Below are 20,634 nucleotides of genomic sequence, written 5' to 3' on the forward strand. Positions count from 1 at the left end.
TGGATATCTCAGCCATTTTAAAACCGATTTTCATCAAATAAACGTTGAATCCCTCTCGGAGCTACATGCTCTTTCATATTTCATAAGAGGTTTCTCATTATCTCACCAAAAATATTAGAAACCTGAAGTTAGGTCTCAACCAAAACTATACGCTTCCTTTAAAGAATCCCTCGTACAATATCAAGTGCGTACATGCTAATAAATTTTTATCGAATTTTAAGATCCCGATGGAAGAGACGGTTATCAATAATCCATTTGTTGACTGCATGGGTAACGAAGTCTGGGTGGTATAATATCTTGTTTAATCTCTTTTATAAACACACACACACAGCAACAAGCACACACACGAACAAATGAATCATTTGAAAGCGAGTATTTTCAAATGGCCTGACATTTGGCTGAGGAGCACAACACAAACGGAATATAACAAAGTAGAAACGAATATTCAAGGACATAGAAGGGGTTGTCAGAGTAGGGAGAACATTAGAGAAGTGTTTGGTGTTTTTAGTTTATAATCATAATTTAAGAAAAAAATCTTTACCTATTATAAAGATTGATATTTTCAACTTCTAAAAGTAAAGGACTATACGTTAGGCAAATAGTTACAATTTGTAATATGAGAGTAAATTAGTGAGCAAGATTGCTAATTCGAGTGATGCGTGGTGAGAAAAAAAAACCCCCAAACCCCTTTTTTTAGGATAATTTAAAACACTGACGAGAAGGACTGCGTCTAAGATCAGCAGACAGTAAGTTCAATACATCAGGTCTATGGTGTTTTTTTATTTTTATTTCCGTGTTAAGTTGAGCATAATTTCAGCATTTTCTAATATTGATACAGTCCGTTGCGCGACGAATTAGATGTGACTGGATACTAAAGATGTGAAATAAATGAATCAATAAATATTATTTCCAAAAAGTTTGTTGTTAGTAAATTTATCCAGGAATATCGCACTTTTTCCATGTGTATAGGCCTATATCAGTGATCGTGAGAGTATTTACTTCGTGAAACAAGCATTCAGTGTGTGCTGAGTAACGAGAACCAGTGATATATTTTTTTTTAAATGACACGTTTCTGTAATAATACAGGATTCCTTTTTTGTATGTATATAATACAGGATTCCTTTTTTGTAATACCGCAGTTGCCCCATACAATATCAGTAGTAGGTGATGCAGAACATATTCCTTGACCAACCAATTCTCTTCCTCCCCTTGACTTTGATCTTGGAAGGACTGACCTTGGACTGTAGAGGTTCTATCAGAAGAGGTTTGAGGAGCTTGTGAATTGTTACCATAATACGTACAGATTTCTAGTAGTCTGTATTGTCAGCTGATTGTGACCACTGCTCTTGATCATTTAATGCGCATATCATGTGTATAGACTATGAGATTGACATGCGAAAACTGTGTGGGAGTATGCGCATTTTATGAGCAAAGGTTACTCAAGTTAGTCGTGAACTAGTCGTGATCTAGCCGTGATTTACGTGCCACTAGGTTGATAGACACGCGTTAGCACCTACTCATACGGCTAGTTTGCGCGTTGGTCGTTGGTTGTGCATAGTTCACGAAGGGTTCGCAAAACTTGCTTTAAAAAATTTAAAAAAATCCGTCAGCCAAAAATTTTGAACAGATAAAAATTTTTCCACGCATTGACGGCCAGCACCCTCCCAAGGTTGCCACGAATGTTTCTCGCATTGGCACGAAATGATACGTGTCAATGCTCAAACCATGCGCAAATCCAAATTCGTGCAAGTTTCATGGTGGCTTTAATAAGACGCTCGTAAGCTGCTCGTAAGCAGTACGTACACAATTTGTGCAGTACTGTTGTTGAGTTTTAGCAGGTTTTAGAGAGTATAAAACCAAGCGCGCGAAGTTAAAATCCTCAATCTGTTCATCTCCTGTCGAAGAAATATGGGACCAAAAGGGAAGTCAAAGGGAAGAGGGGAAGAGAAAAAAAAAAGGAGGGAGATGAGGAAGAAGGAGGGAGAGGGAGGGGAGCTGCAACAACAGCCTCCATCCTCATCAAGAAATGATAGACATCGCAAGTGACCAGGAGGAGGGTTTTCGACAGTACACGGCAGCGCTTTCTTGCAGCCGGACAAAATACAACTTTATACAAAATTCCTAAGATGTTCTGACGAATTGAGAATGTCGTGACCTGCACGTACAATTATCTTTCGACAACAACAACAAATCGTAAGATGTATATGACGTAATGAGAACGCAAAGCATTCTTGCGAAAGTTTAACGTACGAACTCTTGTCTATTATGAAGGCCATTGTAGAACCGAAAATCACTTCGTTTTTCAAGAAGGTCGTACGTGTTCTTGCAAATTAAACGAACTTCGTAAGGAAGGCCGTAAGAAACTATGCCCCGTCAACGAATCTCTACGAACTACTGATCGTACGAACAGGGGAGGTTCGTACGAATTTTTGTGACCGTAGCTATAAATATGAATCCCGTATTCTTTTTTTTTCCGTCCGAGTAAGGTTGTGCATTATGTCGCTTTGACGAGTACAGAGTCTAACACACTGAGAAAAAAAGTCTTTGCCAAAACGCGCACATGAGCTAACTACGAACTGACTTATCTTATGGACGCAGGCCCTCCAAGTCGTGTTGTGCACCTCTGTAAATAACATACTTCATAAAACGTATCAGTAAGTCATCATAGCATAGTAACGTGTACACCGCGTTAAAAAAAAAAAAAGTACCATAGACCGAGCTGGAATACTTTAATGTACAAACCGATAAAACATTGACTAAAAAATGATACAAGGATCCTAACTATTGGTATTGTCAATCAGTCATTTCATGAGATGAGTTTTATATTTGGAAAATCATACCCATACATTATAGGCTTTGATATACTGAGAGTGAGCTGCATCTCCACTAACGTCCCGAATTTCAACCTGAGCATAGTTTTCTTCATAAAATGGCTCTGTGAATTATGTTTCATTTACCTTTATGGACAAATACTATATGTAGACCTTACTTTAGAAAAATCCGGGAAAAGAGGTGATTGAGTACGCGCTAGTAGTTGAGTAAGTGCGTTTTGCTAAATTATTATGAAATTGTGGCGCCATTGAGTGTGAATACGCGGCAAGCCACAGATACGTGCGTACATCTGAGCAGTCGTTAGTACCAGTCAATGGTAAAAACTTCTGCCCGCTGGGCATGTAAGACAAAATAAATGACTGGTCACGTGATTACTCTCAGCCAATCATTTGACTGGGATCCATTATCATCAAAAAATAAAGTCGTCTACAGAGGCGGATACAGGAATTCCGTAAACGGAAGGCGCGTTTGCAAAATTAAACGGGGGCGCAGGCACTCCCCTCCCCATTTTTTTGTTTTTCTTAACCAAAAATAAAGAGGGGCGCGCGCCCAGTGCGCCCCCTCGGGATCCGCCACTGGTCTATGGCAATTCATATTGATTTCATCAAAAAAATATGTACAGTCTATCTCTGGTGCAGAAAGCTATCTCGCCACTCTCAAACTCCTGGAGATAGTACCAACCTCTTTCTGGTTTTTGAATTTTGAAATCAGTGAGGAGATTGCACACGTGCTCCAAATCTCTCGTGTATCGATCGATACTGACAAGACCGTCCTCATGCTTCACCCAGGCCACAATGACCGAATCATCTCGACAAACAGCTGGGAAGGGAAAGATACTATCTTTCATCACGTGATTCTCCTTCAATCCCTTATCATCAAGGCACTCGACAACATCAAGGTCATTCAGTATCAGTTTCCCCGTGTCGTGAAAAGAGAATAATTGAAAGGGTGTATCAGCAAGCATTATTTCCCTGACTGCCTTACCGCCCTCTGGGGTAAATACCTGGATCTTCTTGGGATCTCTATAACTAATATAGATATTATCATCTTTATCCACAGTGAGACCATCAAATCCTCCTTCATAAACGGTCATCGTCTCGAACGTGAGGTCGAGCTTCTCCCACTGTGGAGTGTAGAGTGACATCCTGTCGTTTGTATCATAAATAACACTTCTACCATCAGAGAGAAATCCGATTTTACTGACGCTGACATCCTTTAGCTCCGTCTGCTGTAATTGTCCATCTGGAGAGTAGAGATAGACTCCGCCGAAACGGGATCCCACCGCCATCTTACCGCCTGGTGCACGAGTCATACAGGTCATGCTATCTTTGCAAGGGAGCTTTAAGTCTGCTTTGACATCACACGTGTAACCTTTCAGCTCTCCAAGACGAAGTTCATTGACCTTCACGTGTTTAATGAATGCAATGTTCTGACCTCGTTCTGTCACACCTGTCCGTGAATGGTCGTAAGGATCTCGTCCAAGAAAGCTCTTTAAGTTCTCACACAGCGTGTCGTGTGCTAACAAGGCGTCTTTCTCTAGCGGTACTTTCACACCGTTAGTTACCAGCTTTTCCATAGCGTTCATATGACGAATTGTTTGGCGACTCTCTTCCTCCATGACTTGTAAGTCCTTCTCGAACTTTTCAGACCAACGTTGCACTTGGCATTCCAGCGCTTCTCTACTGGTTGACAATAGCTGCATGTATTCGTCGTACGTCTTGCCGATGTCATCAATGAGCTTACTCAGCATGTTTGTTATTTCTTCCCGCTGTGTCTCTATGAAATCGATATGATTTTCAAGGGTTGTTTTCTTCGATTTTACGCTTTCTTGTAGCTCCTTGATGTTTTTCATTAATTTCTCCTCATGGATAGCTGCCTCTTCGATCTGATGCCCTGCCTGTAAGTGCCCTAACATCCCGCATCTTAAGCAGACGTACTCCCGGCATCCGGTGCAGAAACACTCCTCATCATCGCTAGGATGTTTCTTACATTTACGTCTCCTCTTAAGTGAAACTTTTCCGGAGAGCACCTCGGTCATGGGTACCTTTTCGTGGTTGGAGAACGGTTTCCAAGTAGAGTGGCTTGTCTCACATGATTTGCACAAATACTTCCCACAGTCCTGACAGTAGGACACGGCTGGCGACTTTTCGTTCATCTCACAAACTGTGCATGTTGGACTCGTGGTTTTCACTTCGTCCACCATCGAACTGAGGGGTACGTTTGTTTGTAACTTACTCACATCTCCACTGGGTAATGGCGTTTCATTCCTGCATATAGGGCACTTAATAGCTTTTTTAGCGGGCTGAGCTTGAAAGATACGTTGCAGACAGTCTTTGCAGAAAATGTGAGAACACGTTAGTGATCTAGGTTGGTTGAAAAGTGTCAGACAGATAGGACACTCCAAATTCTGGCGGCTGATTTGATGAAACGTTGCCATGGTGTCTGTAAGTCTAGAAGCAAAAGAAACACAAAGCGGTAAACACATCGACAAGTACTCGGCACAAGTAATATGAAATTAGCATTTACCAAGTTAAAAAAAAAGAAAAAAAAAAAGAAGGAAAGTTGATACCAAGTATGAAACTTTATGCATTCTTAAAATCGAGCAATTATGTAATGAACCACAATTCAGAAGACATTCATGTGTGAATCTAGTTTTCTATAGGCGTTTTCACATCAGCCCGATAAAAATCCAAGCTCGAAATATTTTCCGCGATTGCGAATTAGAGCGCTATTTCATTTCTTATTCACATCAGCCCGAAGAGGGGGTAGCCCGAATAGTTAACAATTTTAAAATAGCTAATTCGACAGCTGAGTATGTGCAAACAGCATCAGTAATGTGTGTGCCCTCTCAAAAATTCCTCATGCTTTGTGTGCAGTTTGCCTCGGTCGATCGGGTCACACACGCTAGGCATGATGGGATTCATCGCGCTAATTTCTCGAGTCGTTTTCACATTATCAAATAGCGCGCTACTATCCCGCTATTTCAGAAATTTCCCGAGTTGGAGTCGAGAAATTTTCTCGATCAGAGCGATACAACTAGCGCGTTAATTTGTGTTCACATTATCAAATAGCGCGCTATTTCGCTATCGGGAAAATTTCCCAAGTCAGAAAATAGCGCGCTATTTCGAAACATCGGGCTGATGTGACAACGCCTTATGTTTACTAGTGCTTAGTATTCGGGCTCAATAAAGCTGATTCATTGTGGCTGATTTGACTGTTGTGGTGAGCCTGTCATAGCATTGTGCAACTTAGAATAAAGTCATAAGTAGTATTAGTGAAACAAGAAAGAGAAAGAGTTGCATTACGATGCACTCACAAACATATGATGGAATGATTTGAGCAGGTAATGGGGAGATGACTCTTCAAGATCCTGCACAGTTTTAGAAGCGAGAATTTCTACCAGCGACATCGTATATACAAAAGATGTCGCGTAAAAAGATAATGAAAATCTGAGCGAAATGGGAGAAATTATTAGTAAACATAATTATGTCCGTTTGACTTTTTATAGGCCTAATATGTCCTATACAAAATATTTGCTTTCTTGAGGGATAGTTTTAAGACTTTAAAAAAAAAAAATATTAATTTACATTAAAAATCAATCCAATTAAAATTGCATTTCATTTTTCTAAGATACATGAAGATACTTTCTTCCTTTGTTTTGGGAGACATATAAGAAATTCATCTATTTACCTTTAAAGCAGAATTTAACACAATGTATATTTTTTTCCTGGATCAATTCTTCTTACCCACTTTTCATGGACAAACAAAACCGGTAGCATCATTTTTACGAAACTTTGATAGCCTCCGTTCATAAAGAATTTCTATCGAAATGGTGCAAGAAAGTAATGAATTAAAGTAAATGAGTAAATGAAGAAGGATCCATCAGCCCTTTCAGATTCACGGTGGATTCGATGTTCTTTCAGGGTTTATGGACAGATAAAATGAACACTGATGAATCTCTCGTCCAGGGAAATGCTATTACAGACTATTGGAAAGATTTGACTGCGACGATTGACTTCCTTTATCGTTTTCCAGCCACATTCTGCTAATCATCTCATCTTTGTGAACATTCAGTGCCATCTTGTGAGAACTGTTTTGATTGGATGCTTTCATTATTAGATACGTTCATGATAGCACCTTTTCATTGCTGATTAACGTACTTTAATCTCAATTTTGGATGACACTTTCCATCCCAAAAATAAACAAACAAACAAACAAGCAAAGAAAGAAATAAACAAACAAAGGACAAAAAGGGAGAAACAGTAATTATGACGGAACATTAAGCAGTCCGGCACTTTTTTCCAACATCCTTCCTTACTTATCTTTCTGAAGCAAATGCCAAATTTTCGTTTTCAAGCCATAAAATCTCCACAATTTGATTCTTCGAGGAGTTTACAGCCTCGGTACCAGAGGGAAGTAAGAGAAGTGAGTATTTGCTGGGAAAAAGTAAGTATTTAGTGATTTACATCCTTGATACCAGGGGAATTAAGAGAAGTAATGTAAGAGAACAAGAAAGAGGAGATGAACAACGTCATAACCTTTTAAAAATGGAAAAATTCTTAGGTGATGTAAGTCGATCAACACCCGATACAAGAATATAATAGTTTACCCTTACTGTGGCTCTATAGAGTGTTCAAACTATTACTAGTACCAGCTAATGTTCCTGACTGTGTACGTCAAAGTGCATTTGAGGGAAGAGGATGTGTCAAACAGCTTCTATGTTGACTAATTGGCTACAACATTAGGCAAACACTCTATGAACAATTTTGTTGTCCATCTGTTGATCATCATCTATGATCGAGTTCCAATTAATACTAAATAAGCATGAATAGGGATCTCTCTCGTGTGTTTCAGTTTTAAGGTTATTAAAAGCAATTGATTGCTCAGGCTACCCTTAATACAATAAAACAATAAATGAACTTAATAAAATAAAGTTCTAAAAAGAAGTCTGAATTATGCCAAGTTCTACTAACGTCTCCTTATTCCCTTCCCTTCTATCTCTTTTCACCAATTTGTGATAAAATCGCGAGACGTTAATATATTTCCAGCCGAGACAATGATTGTTATCGTTGTTCAAGCAGCATTATCATGATTCAATGATTCAAACTTTATTTTCACTTTAAATTTGTCAACAGAATGTATAAAGAAATGTGTGAAATTTGACATTGTGTGTCGTTGAAAATATACACGGCCAGCAAGGAATAACAACATGTTCATGATCAGTACAAAAAGAGACATACAATTGTATTTTTACACTCTGAAAAAAAAAAAACCCAGGCTGTGCCTGTTTTTCTGTTTGGCGTACTATTGAACATTAGAAACAAAACCAGCAAAGTCAGAGCAGAAAGGTTAACCAAGTAAAAAGGGATATTCAAATATAAGTACAGCCCCATTTAGGGATCTTGCATTATTTGTAAAAACTCCGTGTCACGCACAAGTAAAATGCGTGTGTGGGTATTTCGTACGCTTACCAAGTATGCGGTACTTCCGGGTTGTTGATTTCTATACTGGCTCCAAAGTAGCCTACATATAGGGGGATTGCATCACAATCTGTCGTCTGTTTAGCCTATAGGAAGGTGCGAATACGTATCAGATGGAATGTGGTCAAACTTTTAAGACCCTAACAAACTATTAAAAGTTCGTTTACGCACGGAGAGATGCACTACGCATATTATGTAGTACTCACAAAATGGCCGGCCGATCCAAGAAGGTAAACACGAATGTTCGTTATATTCTTCTTCACCTTTTGACTTTGACCCCGTTTATAGAAACGGGGTTTTGTACATCCTACGTCTGTTTGAAAATCATAGTGCATAATAAACTCTAGCCTTGTGCAGTGAGTTGTTCATGCGACATTGAGCTTAAAGGGGCCCTGAAATCCAAATGCATGTTGATTAGTGTTGCTTTATGATACCCTCAACATCACTTTTGCGGTAAAACAAATATCTAGAAACATTTCATATATTTTTAACGATTTTTTTTTCTATTTTTCTTCAGATTACATGGGAACGCCCACAAAAAATCCTTCCAAGCCAATCAATATTAATATTCTTGAGATGATCTCATCTGTCAATCATTGCTAAAGTACTGAAATGTTTAACAAAAGACATTGGAACGCACCTTCCTCTCGACTCAGCATAACTTGCATGTTCACCGATGTTTCTGTCACATTAATGTGACTAACAAAAGACATGGCGAGGGAACATACAAGTTATGCTGAGTCGAGGGGAAGGTGCATTCCAATGTCTTTTGTTAAACATTTCAGTACTTTAGCAATGATTGACAGATGAGGTCATCTCAAGAATATTAATATTGATTGGTTTGGAAGGATTTTTTGTGGGCGTTCCCAAGTAATCTGAAGAAAAATAGAAGAAAATATGGAATGTTTCTAGATATTCGTTTCACCGCAAAAGTGATGTTGAGGGTATCAAGAATCAACACAAATCAACGTGCAGTTGGATTTCAGGGCCCTTTAAAACACGAAAATTATTTTCCCACGAGAGAAAGATGTCAACAAAAGTCGTCATGTTAAAGGATCACTTCAACGAGAATCTGCTGAAAATAAGATGAGTAATCATTTTTAGAATTATGAAATTTATATTATTCTTGTATAATAATCTGACTTCTTTTATTTCTGAGACTATGAGAAAGAGTAAAGTTTGTGTGCTGTTATGAAATTGTTACAATGATGTATGACATTGTCATATCTAATCCCCTGAACCTCTCCAATATCTTTCCTTTAATCTTAACTGTCCTTAGTACATTTTTAGATATCCCAGCAATTATTCCCCTCCAATACAATTTACCAGGTACTTGGTGTATATCTCCCCTAGGAGAATCTCATTGGCCAGTAGCAGCTGTGTTTTGAGGCTAGTGATCAGTGATGCGTAGCAAGAATAAGATGATGTACCTATTTTATGTGAGCGTGTGTGTATCCATGGGCCTGTGCGAAAGAGTAAGTGAAAGTGGCAAAGAACGAAAGGATGTATGATAAACAGTAATAATGATCCACATGTCGTTATTGATAGTTATTGGCATGATGATTAAAACCTCTCATTCTTATATCCACCTCCTTCTCTTCAAATTTAAATGGTCGCACGGAAGCTTAGGAATAACGAATCTTCGGAATAGCGAACATCACCCCTATAGAGCTTACAACCCGCCAGCTCTCAACAATCAATAGGCGTTTTCACATCAGCCCGATGTTTCGAAATAGCGCGCTATTTTCTGACTTGGGAAATTTTCCCGATAGCGAAATAGCGCTCTATTTGATAATGTGAACACAAATCAACGCGCTAGTTGTATCGCTCTGATCGAGAAAATTTCTCGACTCCAACTCGGGAAATTTCTGAAATAGCGGGATAGTAGCGCGTATTTGATAATGTGAAAACGACTCGAGAAATTAGCGCGATGAATCCCATCATGCCTAGCGTGTGTGACCCGATCGATCGAGGCAAACTGCACACAAATCATGAGGAATTTTTGAGAGGGCACACGCATTACTGATGCTGTTTGCACATACTCAGCTGTCGAATTAGCTCGAAAAAAATGCGGACTAATTCTCTTCGGGCTGATGTGAATAAGAAATAAAATAGCGCTCTAATTCGCAATCGCGAAAAATATTTCGAGCTTGGATTTTTATCGGGCTGATGTGAAAATGTCTAATGTCGTTGTTACGTAAATTATGTTATAGTATGTCACTATAATTGTATGTAGACTGAAGCCAGGTGCTGGCAAGATTATCGCACTATCGACCAGAAACTGCAGAGAATTTCTTTCTTCCCATTCATCCTGCCATATTCAAGAGTATTTTTTCTTCTGAAATTCATTTGTAATTTCTTCGTGTGTTTTTTTCACAATGCAAGGGTGTGCCTGATATGATGGAATATTACATCTTGTGTTTTAATGAGGAACGCCTTGCTTCTTTATTGTAGGTAGCAGCATTATTGTTAACATTGGAATATCCGTCTATTGCCTTAAGGGCACGTAATGTGTAAACCCAGCAAGTGAACATTGTAATCAAAAGTTAGGTCATAATAATGTGGCAACATTTTGAGGAGGTGATTTCCTGTGTCATGTGATTGTGTTTCCTTTTCAATACTTGCATTATAATGAATTGTTGTTTTTCTTAGATATTCTGGCAACACTGTAGTCCTACCTGCTATATAAGCGCCACAAAAGTCTGACTTTTTTTGATATACATTGACTGCGTTGTTTACGGGTGAATACTTTGTTCATTTGAGGACTTTTTTTTTTGTTTATTAACAAAATGTATTGACAAAATAATGTTGTTAATGAAACGTAGTTACGATAACGAGTGGAAACAATCAGTGACTTAATTGATATTTCACATGGAGGAGAAAAAAAACCTAGTACGTCCTGATTCCAAACTGTACAACACAAAGACTCTTTGAAAACGCTTTTACAACTCGCAGTCAGTTTGTAAATTTTGAAGGCGGGGTATTTAAGAGAACTGCAATTGATTTTTGAATAGACATCAACTGCAATTATTTTGTTTTGTTGTCACAGCTTGAACCCAATTGCGAGTCGTAGGTCAATACATTAAGATGGAATGATGTCTTATTCAGGAAAGCAGTTTCCTAAATGCTAATGCCCACGATTCGAGGTTCTGTGAAAATTGTACCCACAAAATATGTGTTTTCGTGCGGGATGTGCGACTTTAATGTGGGTAAGGGTTCTAATGTGTTTCATGTGTGTGTGTGTGTGTGTGTGTGTGTGTGCATGTATATGTGTTTATGAGTGTACTGTACACCAGTGCAACACTGTAAAATTGGGTCGCGGCATATACTCCGAGATTCAAATGAATTTAGGACGCACCACACACACACACACACGCACACACACACACACACGCACACACACACACACACACACACAAACGGAATCGAATTTATAAATCGGAGTTCCTTAACAAGGTAACTGCCTCTCTGCTGGGAAGGCCCTTCGAGAACAAGGGAATCATATTATCGGCTTATTATACACCGACGCACTACTACGAATACATTCCCAACCTCTTTCTTCACGAATATCGCGCAGTTTTCATGTGCGAGTTTCCTATAGGTGTTTTTCTGTCAGAATTTGGCGCCATGCAACTAACAAACGGGTAGGGATAGAAAAAAAAAGATGTATATAGATGCAAGTGCGAGCTTTGATGTGCACGCTCGTGAAAAAGTCTCAAAAGTTGAGCATTTTTCATACATAAACTATGAGCCTATTTAAGTTGATCATTTTATAGTGCATTCTATATAATGCTTATCAATATGAGGATTTAAGTTGAACATTTTAAAGATATAACGAAACTCAGCGACATGTTCACGTATACATGTAGGCCTATATTGTTTACATAGGCCACATATATCTTTTTTTTAAACAATGATTACCACGTACGTATGTTTTTTATTTTCAAAATCTAAACTAATCGATCTTTCAATAGAAACAAATTTGACATTGTATTTATTCTACAACAACAACAACAACAGCAAAAACAAAAACGTAAAGTGCTGCTTACTTACAACCTCAACGCTTATCGCCAGGAAAAGATATACATGTGTATACGGTGTATATACAACAAGGAGGTCTTATAAGAGGTGTCATGTTAAAGAGCCATGCCCAAATTGAAGAAGGCGAAACACGAAATACTCAAAGAAGCACCTGTCAAGAATTTGGAATCATCTGTGTAGAGCGCAGTTGAAACATTCCAAAATATTGGGTAAACCGCGGATCCTTCATCATCAATATCCAAAAATGAGTGATCATTCGCTGATGCTTGAAGTATCTTTGCTCTTCTCACCTATGCAATTTTGTGATCATCGGCATTTTTCCTGCGATCATCGTCATCCGGAGAAATAATGTCAAATTATAAAGGGAGATTGGATTTTGAAAGGGAGGTGAAATTCTAAAGGAAGGTTAAATTTTAAAAGGCATTTCGTATTTTGACACGAACCTGTGCACCACTATTCCCGTGTTACCAACATGTCTATGCAAACACACCTTAAAGACATTCATATTATTCATTGATCATAATTACCACCCATCCAAACTCTTGAGGACATTTTTATATAAGCACAACATGTCTCGACACCTGACGTAATTCTTGACCAAGATAATTCCATCATCGATACGAACAAGATGTGGTGACTTGAATTCATAACTTACCTTATTATTATTATTATCATTATCATCATAATTATCATTTGTTTTATTTTGGCGTCATTCTATACAAAAGGAGCAAGAGACAGAATGGCCGAGATGGATGATGTTCGTTTACCCTGAAGGTTCGTTAATCCGAAAATACGTTCAGTTTCTTATTCTAAAGTTTTGTTATTTCGAAACTACAAATTCCCTATACTTAGATGATCGTTAATCCGAAAAAAATGAAGTAAGGTTCGTTATAATCCAAACATTATGGCGTTTTTGTTTTTTCGTTTTTTGTTTTTTGTTTGTTTGTTTGTTTGTTTGTTTTTTTCCTTCGACTTGTCACTGATATATTATGTTAAAGGTAATATCATTCCCGCTGATATCTGAAAGAGGTATATGATTTGATCTTTCCTCATAGAAAAATGAAAATATTGTATTCCATTTTTTTTTATATCGCTGTTCTGCAGTTACATCACGAACTTTTGTAGTCTTATCATCCAGCAATGGCGGCGTCGCAACTTTAAAACTTCATAGCTTTTTGATCAGACTGTTCAATTTTCCTCAAACTTCACTGATGTGTTCTGCCAGTATTGCTGCATTGTTCAAGGAATCAATGATGATTTAGATGCACAACAAAGGCATCTCCTCTGCCGCAGTGCAGACATGAATAATGAGCTGTTTTACCAGTGAGGTGCGCTGATAATTTACTGAGAGTTTGATTATGCATACGATGTAAATCTGTATATAATCAGTACAGACTTGAAGGATCAGCATTATACGTATAGATCTGTCTGTCTATCCTAATAATGGTATATGTATAGGGCTATACAGTTGTATATAGACATAGATATACATAGTATTATGTATTGTATATTTTAGATCAAATATGAATGACTGATGATATCATAATGTCTGCCGAGACTTACTAAAGCTCTCCCTGCGTATGGCTGTGCAAGATATCTATCTAGCTGTTGATCTGAATCTTGAAATGGATGCAAGAGGTATTGGCATGTGACATATCGATAATGGCTTTGTCTCCGCCTCGTTGTCTGTAACGACCCAGCTCTCTCTCTCTCTCTCTCTCTCCCTATTAGCTCTCTCTCTCTTCTGGACCCTGGATGCCTTTAAAGTGCATTTGTATGCTCAGACTTTGAAATTGCCGTTCTTAAATCATCCTATTCAATTACAGTATATGAAATACCAAAACATTGGTCAAAATAAACGGCGACACCCCGTCAGGAGTTAGCCATAAACTAAAATCGATATATATATATATATATATATATATATATATATATTATCATTATCATTATTATTATTATTATTATTATTATTATTATTATTATTATTATTATTATTATTATTATTATTAATATTATTATTATTATTATTATTATTATTATTATTATTATCATCATTATTATTATTCATTTATCTATATAGCGTAGTGACTGTGCGTACATTTTTTGGTAGTTGGTAATTCTCCCTTGTATAATGATCTCATTTCTTTGTGAGTGTGTGATCTCTTCTTTTATGCATGCTAACTTTGTTAAAGCGGTAGATCGATCTTAATACAATGTGTTTTCACACAGCGATGTATCATTTTGAATGTACAATAGATCATCAGCAAAAAGCTTTAAAACAAACTCAGACAGTCTTCGTAGGTGATGTCATTGTAAAAAAGAAACAAAACTATAATTAAATCTTCCAAAATATATAAGATATATTTCACTCTGTCTTGGCCTATAATAAGGCGACGGTTTGAAATGGATTGTAAAAATGCTAGGAGTGGGCAATAATTTCCACGTGCTTTTATCCAGTAATCCCTGGACTCAACCAGCCCAAGGATTTACTCGCTTTTAACAGCTTATAAGCACTGAATTGATCATCTCCCTCCGAATTAGGGGTTTCATAGTTTTCCACCAAATCTATTCAATCTTATGCATGACATTTTCTCCTGCAAATTAGGTATATAGAGTGAAAGGCGAGGGCGTAAAAATAATTGGAAAAAGAATACATTGTGGAAGAAATGGAAGCCGTATACTCTTAATGATAAAGGCCTATACTGATATTTCCTTAAATACAAATATACTAATGATGCATTAGTAACATATCCATTATGATGTTCATTATCATTATATTCATCACATAAATTCATATAAATAGTACCATGAGAGTAAAAACAAAATGGAGTCATTGTAATGCTAAAAAGAAAATATTGTGGCTACAGTCAGTTGTATAGTATGTTATATAATTTATGCATACATTATTCTCAGTAGAACTCAAGGTGAGTTTAAAAAATCACATATTGCAGTCCTGCAAGTGGTGGGTTACTTTTGAAAATCTATGTCGTAAAGTTGGTGAGGTATTGCATAGTAAAGTTGTTGAATAATCATGTTATTGAATGAGTGAATTAATTTTTGATTGATTGACTGACCATGTTATTTCAATCTATTTCCAGTGAATTTTGAGCATGAGATTGTTGAATGACAATGTCATATGAATCATATCAGTTTAATGTGGTCATAATCACTTGACAGTATTCACACGTCGAATTGGAGATTTTTACTCTCCAGAGTGAAGAATGGCGGCCTAAAAGCTCTATGAGCTCTTCAAATTACTATCGAATTTCACTCATTTCTGTTTATAGAAAGTCTGTCTCGCGTTCTAATTCGTAAATCTGATACTCTATACATTCTCTTTTTGACTAAATTAACTTCTCGAAAATGGTGTGCTCCCAATTCATCCCAAATCATTAACTTTTCTGAAATTGTATACGAAACAGGATCTCCGTTCTATTTTTACAAAACACGTTTTTTTTTCTCTCGCTCTCTCAGCCTCACAAAGATGGACATAGGTATTTTAAACTTGAATGAAATTCAAGATTTTCGAAGAATTCGGCATTCAAAATATCTCTTTATAGAGTCACATCTCAAATATGTATTTCTTTTAAACCTTGACGTGAAATCGTATAGGTTAATTTGATTTTGATAACTGTTTTAATTCAATTTATGTGTTTTCACTGCAGGTAAAATAGCATTATGCAGAGCATAGTGCGATAATGGCATCACGATGTTTAACGGTGGTGAGAAGCGTATATATACCCATCCAAGTTTTCAAGTCGTATTATGGTTATTATGAATAAGCACATTTATCTTATAAGTGATGGAGAAAAAATAGATGTGATCGCTATCAACGATCATGCAAATCCACAGATTAACTTGAACGGCACTCCCTAAAAAGATAGGAAAAAAGAAAGAAAGAAAGAAAGAATTAAATTCGCCTGCACCAGACCATGCAGACTCGAATCTGTTAATGGAATCGGAAAAGCTGTGAATGGTGCTACATTTTCATTATTCTTTGTAACCAGTTCATTTATACATGCACAGCTGGTAAGTTTGGGGTTCGAGACCTAACAATATTGACACTGACGATTTGGAGCACTTCAAAGCCTTACTAAAGACTCACATTTTTCACCAGGCATTCATTTATTATTGCTAACATTCAGGGAGGAGTCTGCGCTTTGAATGTTTGTTGTTGTTGTTGGTTAACAGATACATGGTGCCATATAAATGCTGTGAATCATCATCATTATCATCATCATCATCATCATCATCATCATCATCATCATCATCATCAAATAAAAGATGTTTTGCTCATTAAAAGAGGTACATTTGCGTTCATCTACCTCTCTGTCTCTTAGTTGGTTCGTGACATTAGAAAACTGCTCGTCCTCCTGTCCCTCACTTGTTATTTTGTATGATTACTGGATAAGCATCGCTTTCTTCTTCGCTTCATTAACGAACTGCATGGGGACTTGAAGATAAGAATTTTGTATGTTCACTCTCAACCACAGGCAGTTTTATTTTGTCCATAATCCGTATACCCTATAACATCAAATCTATTTGATCTTCTGCAGTGAACAGAAAGACGGTTTTAAAGGTTTCGTTCGTATTTGAACTGTTCATTTGCGAAGTTCACACAGAGTAGCACCCAGTGGCGTATCTAGGGGGGGGGGGCAAGGGGGGCACGTGCCCCGGGCGCCACTCCTTGGGGGCGCCGAAAACGAAAAAACAAAAACAAACACGGGAAAAAAACGACGAAGAAGAAGAAGTGAAGAAGAAGAAGAAGAAGAAGAAAAAAAAAACCCTCCCACGAACGGGGGGGGGGGGGGGGAGAGAGAAAACCAAATCAGAAAGATAAAAACAAAACATGAATTCCATGTTTTGTAAGCTGAAATGTTAAAATTTTCGGCTCGCTCGCTGCGCTCGCTCGCCAAAATTTATGAAAAAAAGAAGAAAAGATAAGAACAAAACGTAATGATGACGCGGAAATATACAAATTTCGGCTCACTAGCTCGTACTAATTTAGAGTATTTTTTTCAAGTCCTCAGTTTGTTTGTATATAAATCATCTATAACACCGCCACTATATTTAGATTAGAATTGTCAGATTTAATAACCAAAAAATGACAAGAATCCCATGTTTTGTAAGCTGAAATACAAAAATTTTCGGCTCGCTCGCTGCGCTCGCTCGCCAAAATTTATCAAAATTTGTTACATTTAATCACCCTCAAAAGACCGCTTTTAAGTGCTTGAAAAAGCATATCATGTGGACTTTTTTTTTTTAAGTCCCTACCGGGATAGGATTGGGGTTGAACACTGTTGGTATAAATCGTTATCTATAAGGCCATCACTATATCTTGATTAGAATTGTAATTCGAAGATTTAATAACCAAAAATGACAAGAATTCAATGTTTTGCAAGCTGAAATGCAAAATTTTTCGGCTCGCTCGCTGCGCTCGCTCGCCAAAATTCATCAAAATTTATTACATTTAAATCACCCTCAAAAGACCATTTTAAGTGCTTGAAAAAGCATGCATGTGGATATTTCTTTTTAAAGTCCCTACCGGGATGGGGTTGGGGTTGAACACTGTTGGTATAAATCGTTATCTATATGGCCGTTACTATATCTTGATTAAAACTGTAATTCGAAGATTTAATAACCAAAAAATGACAAGAATTCCATGTTTTGTAAGCCTAAATACAAAAATTTTCCGCTCGCTTGCTGCGCTCGCTCGCCAAAGTATATCAAGATTTAGGGTTGCCTGTTACATTTAAATCACCCTCAACAGACCTCTTTTAAGTGCTTGAAAAAGCATATCATGTGGACTTTTTAAAGTCCCTGCCGGGATGGGGTTGGGGTTGAACACTTTTTCAGAAATTAGGAGCGCAATTTTCGCGCTTGCCCCGGGCGCCGTTTTCCCTAGATACGCCATTGGTAGCACCAGGTACGTGCGAACAATTATTATGTATAGGGACTGCAGCCGGGGACTGCAGCCGCTCACAACACATTAGCAGTCTTCAACTATTAAAAAAAAAAACAACAACAACAATCAAGGACCCGATCTAAATATGTGACACAAAGGCAAACTTTCGAAAATCGATCTCTGACCTTTTAGACCACTGTTTAGAATTTTGTTTGGCCAGTTGTTGGTAGTGTCGCAGAATCTGTACTGCATCAGCATTTTAGTATCATCACTACATGTAGTGATGATGCTTTATCATCATTAGTATCAACATTAATGTAATTATAATCACTAACACTATACATGTGCTATCATCGTCATCATCATTATTATTGATACATATCCAATACAAAAAGGAAAATTCGAGTTCATGAGAAAAATACTGGATCAAGTTTCAACCGATTAGTGCACATGCAGATCATCTGAAACACACACACACACGCACACACAAACAAACAAACAAACACCGAAGCAAAAGCTAAATCTGAACTATAGGGTGGGCTGTCTAGTTTTTGAAAAAAAAAAAAGGTCAAGCTAATGAAAAAGATTGATCTTTGATTGACCTTTCTCTCTTATCTCGGTACAGCCAAAGTTAATTTAAAAAGGGCAGAGGATGGGGAGTTAACTAATCAGAAAGGTAACTAAAAATTTGGGAACATTTCTAACGCTGTATTATTTTGACGTTCTAATTCCTGATAAATGGCACACACGAACAGAACGCGCATTATTTTTTATTTTATTTTTTTTTTGTCATCAGCAATGTTCAAGTCGTCTTGCTCAAGCCCTGTTCACCATGCATGATCTGTGTGTGTGTGTCGATTATTGACTGCAATTTGAGACGTGTGATGCAGGAGCATTTAAATACGCAAAGGCATCCAATGGCTTTGACTTTCATGAGGATCTCTACTAAATTCCTAATGTGACAGAATACATCGCGCCTTTCCCCATTTCTCTTGGGGATTCCCCCAATCCCCTCCCGATTAACATACAGGGATTTGCGGGATTACCGGTATCCCACACCATCCTATGTAATTGTGGTTAGATAAAGAAAACATGAATATTTATGGAAAGCGCAAAAAAGCAGGGGATTTGCATATAGAAGTAAGATTTCTTCGTAAAAAGAAATCGTAAGATTGGGTTGAGTGTCCTTGCGTGCATGATGTGGAGTGGAGTACATTCTTGAAAGTGGGCAAGTGCAAGGGTCTGACGTGGCTAGCAAGTGTAAAGATGAGGTGGTTGGCTAACTTATTGCTGAGATGAAATGTTGGTATTGTTAAAACAATGTCAGTTCAAAGTCAACCTCAGGAAACAACAACTTGTTTGTTTGTGTGTTTTTTTTTCAGTCATATTTTTCCATGTTCGCATGAGAAATTCAATACAGCGTTTGCATTTCTAACATGCAATCGTCATGAATAACATCAAAGTCCACAAGAGCCCATCAAAATAATATATAAGGGACGTTTGTTATTTTGAAGGTTTCAATTTTTTTTAATACACATTGGACGCATTAACAAAATTCTCTCTTGATATTACCAAATAGCAGGCTTGCAGTCACGTGCAATGGCGGATCCCGGCGGGGTGCACCGGGCGCGTGCATGCCCCACTATATAATAATGATGTATATATATATATATTTATATATATATATATATATATATATATATATATATATATTCTTTTTTTTTAACAAAAGAAATAAAATGAAAAAGATTGGGGGGAGGGCACGTGCGCTTCCCCTTTATTGTTATAGAGGCGCCTCCCATTTACGAAATTCCTTGATCCGCCCCTGAAGTTTACGTACTGGCCAGTCCCATTCATATATTGGGGATTACATGAATAATAATCACACCAAACATGCTCATATCAATGAATTTAAGAACCAACACTCTAAACACACACACACACACACGCACACGCACGCACATTCATTTTTTTTTTAATAATATTCTTTTATTTGAGTTTCATTCAATGTGAAATCCATATTAACAATAAAATTAAGACATCCACCAACAAAAAAAAAAGAAAGCAGCTGTATTCTTCTTTCTTGTGCTGCTAAATCATTTTTCAAACATACAGTACAATATATTTGATTCTTTTTACCAAATCATACCCTGTTTTTATAAGGGAAATGACATAAAAATCTACATAATTCTCAGAAAAAGCTATTTTGATCAGCCTAATCAAGCCAATTCGAATGTGCCTTATCACTCACAGACCGACTAAGAAATGTGTGCTACTCAATCACTTTTTCACTTAACTTCCTTTTTTTTTCTTTTTTTTTTTTTGGCAGAGCACACACTATATACATAAATATATCAGATAAAGTATAACTCTTAA

The 20,634-nt window shown here is 37.3% G+C and overlaps 1 protein-coding gene across 1 annotated transcript in view; it reads right to left on the reverse strand.

The window, feature by feature from the left end:
• Window positions 1-3,436: 3,436 nt before the first annotated feature.
• Window positions 3,437-20,634, reverse strand: part of LOC140232079 (tripartite motif-containing protein 2-like) — a 36,050-nt gene continuing 18,852 nt past the window's right edge. The window contains exon 2 of the mRNA XM_072312230.1: window positions 3,437-5,282. Within this exon, the coding sequence (XP_072168331.1) occupies window positions 3,437-5,282 (1,846 nt within the window). The remainder of the gene's footprint in view (window positions 5,283-20,634) is intronic.

The sequence above is a fragment of the Diadema setosum genome, chromosome 8, assembly GCF_964275005.1.
Source record: "Diadema setosum chromosome 8, eeDiaSeto1, whole genome shotgun sequence".
Taxonomy (NCBI): Eukaryota; Metazoa; Echinodermata; class Echinoidea; order Diadematoida; family Diadematidae; genus Diadema; species Diadema setosum.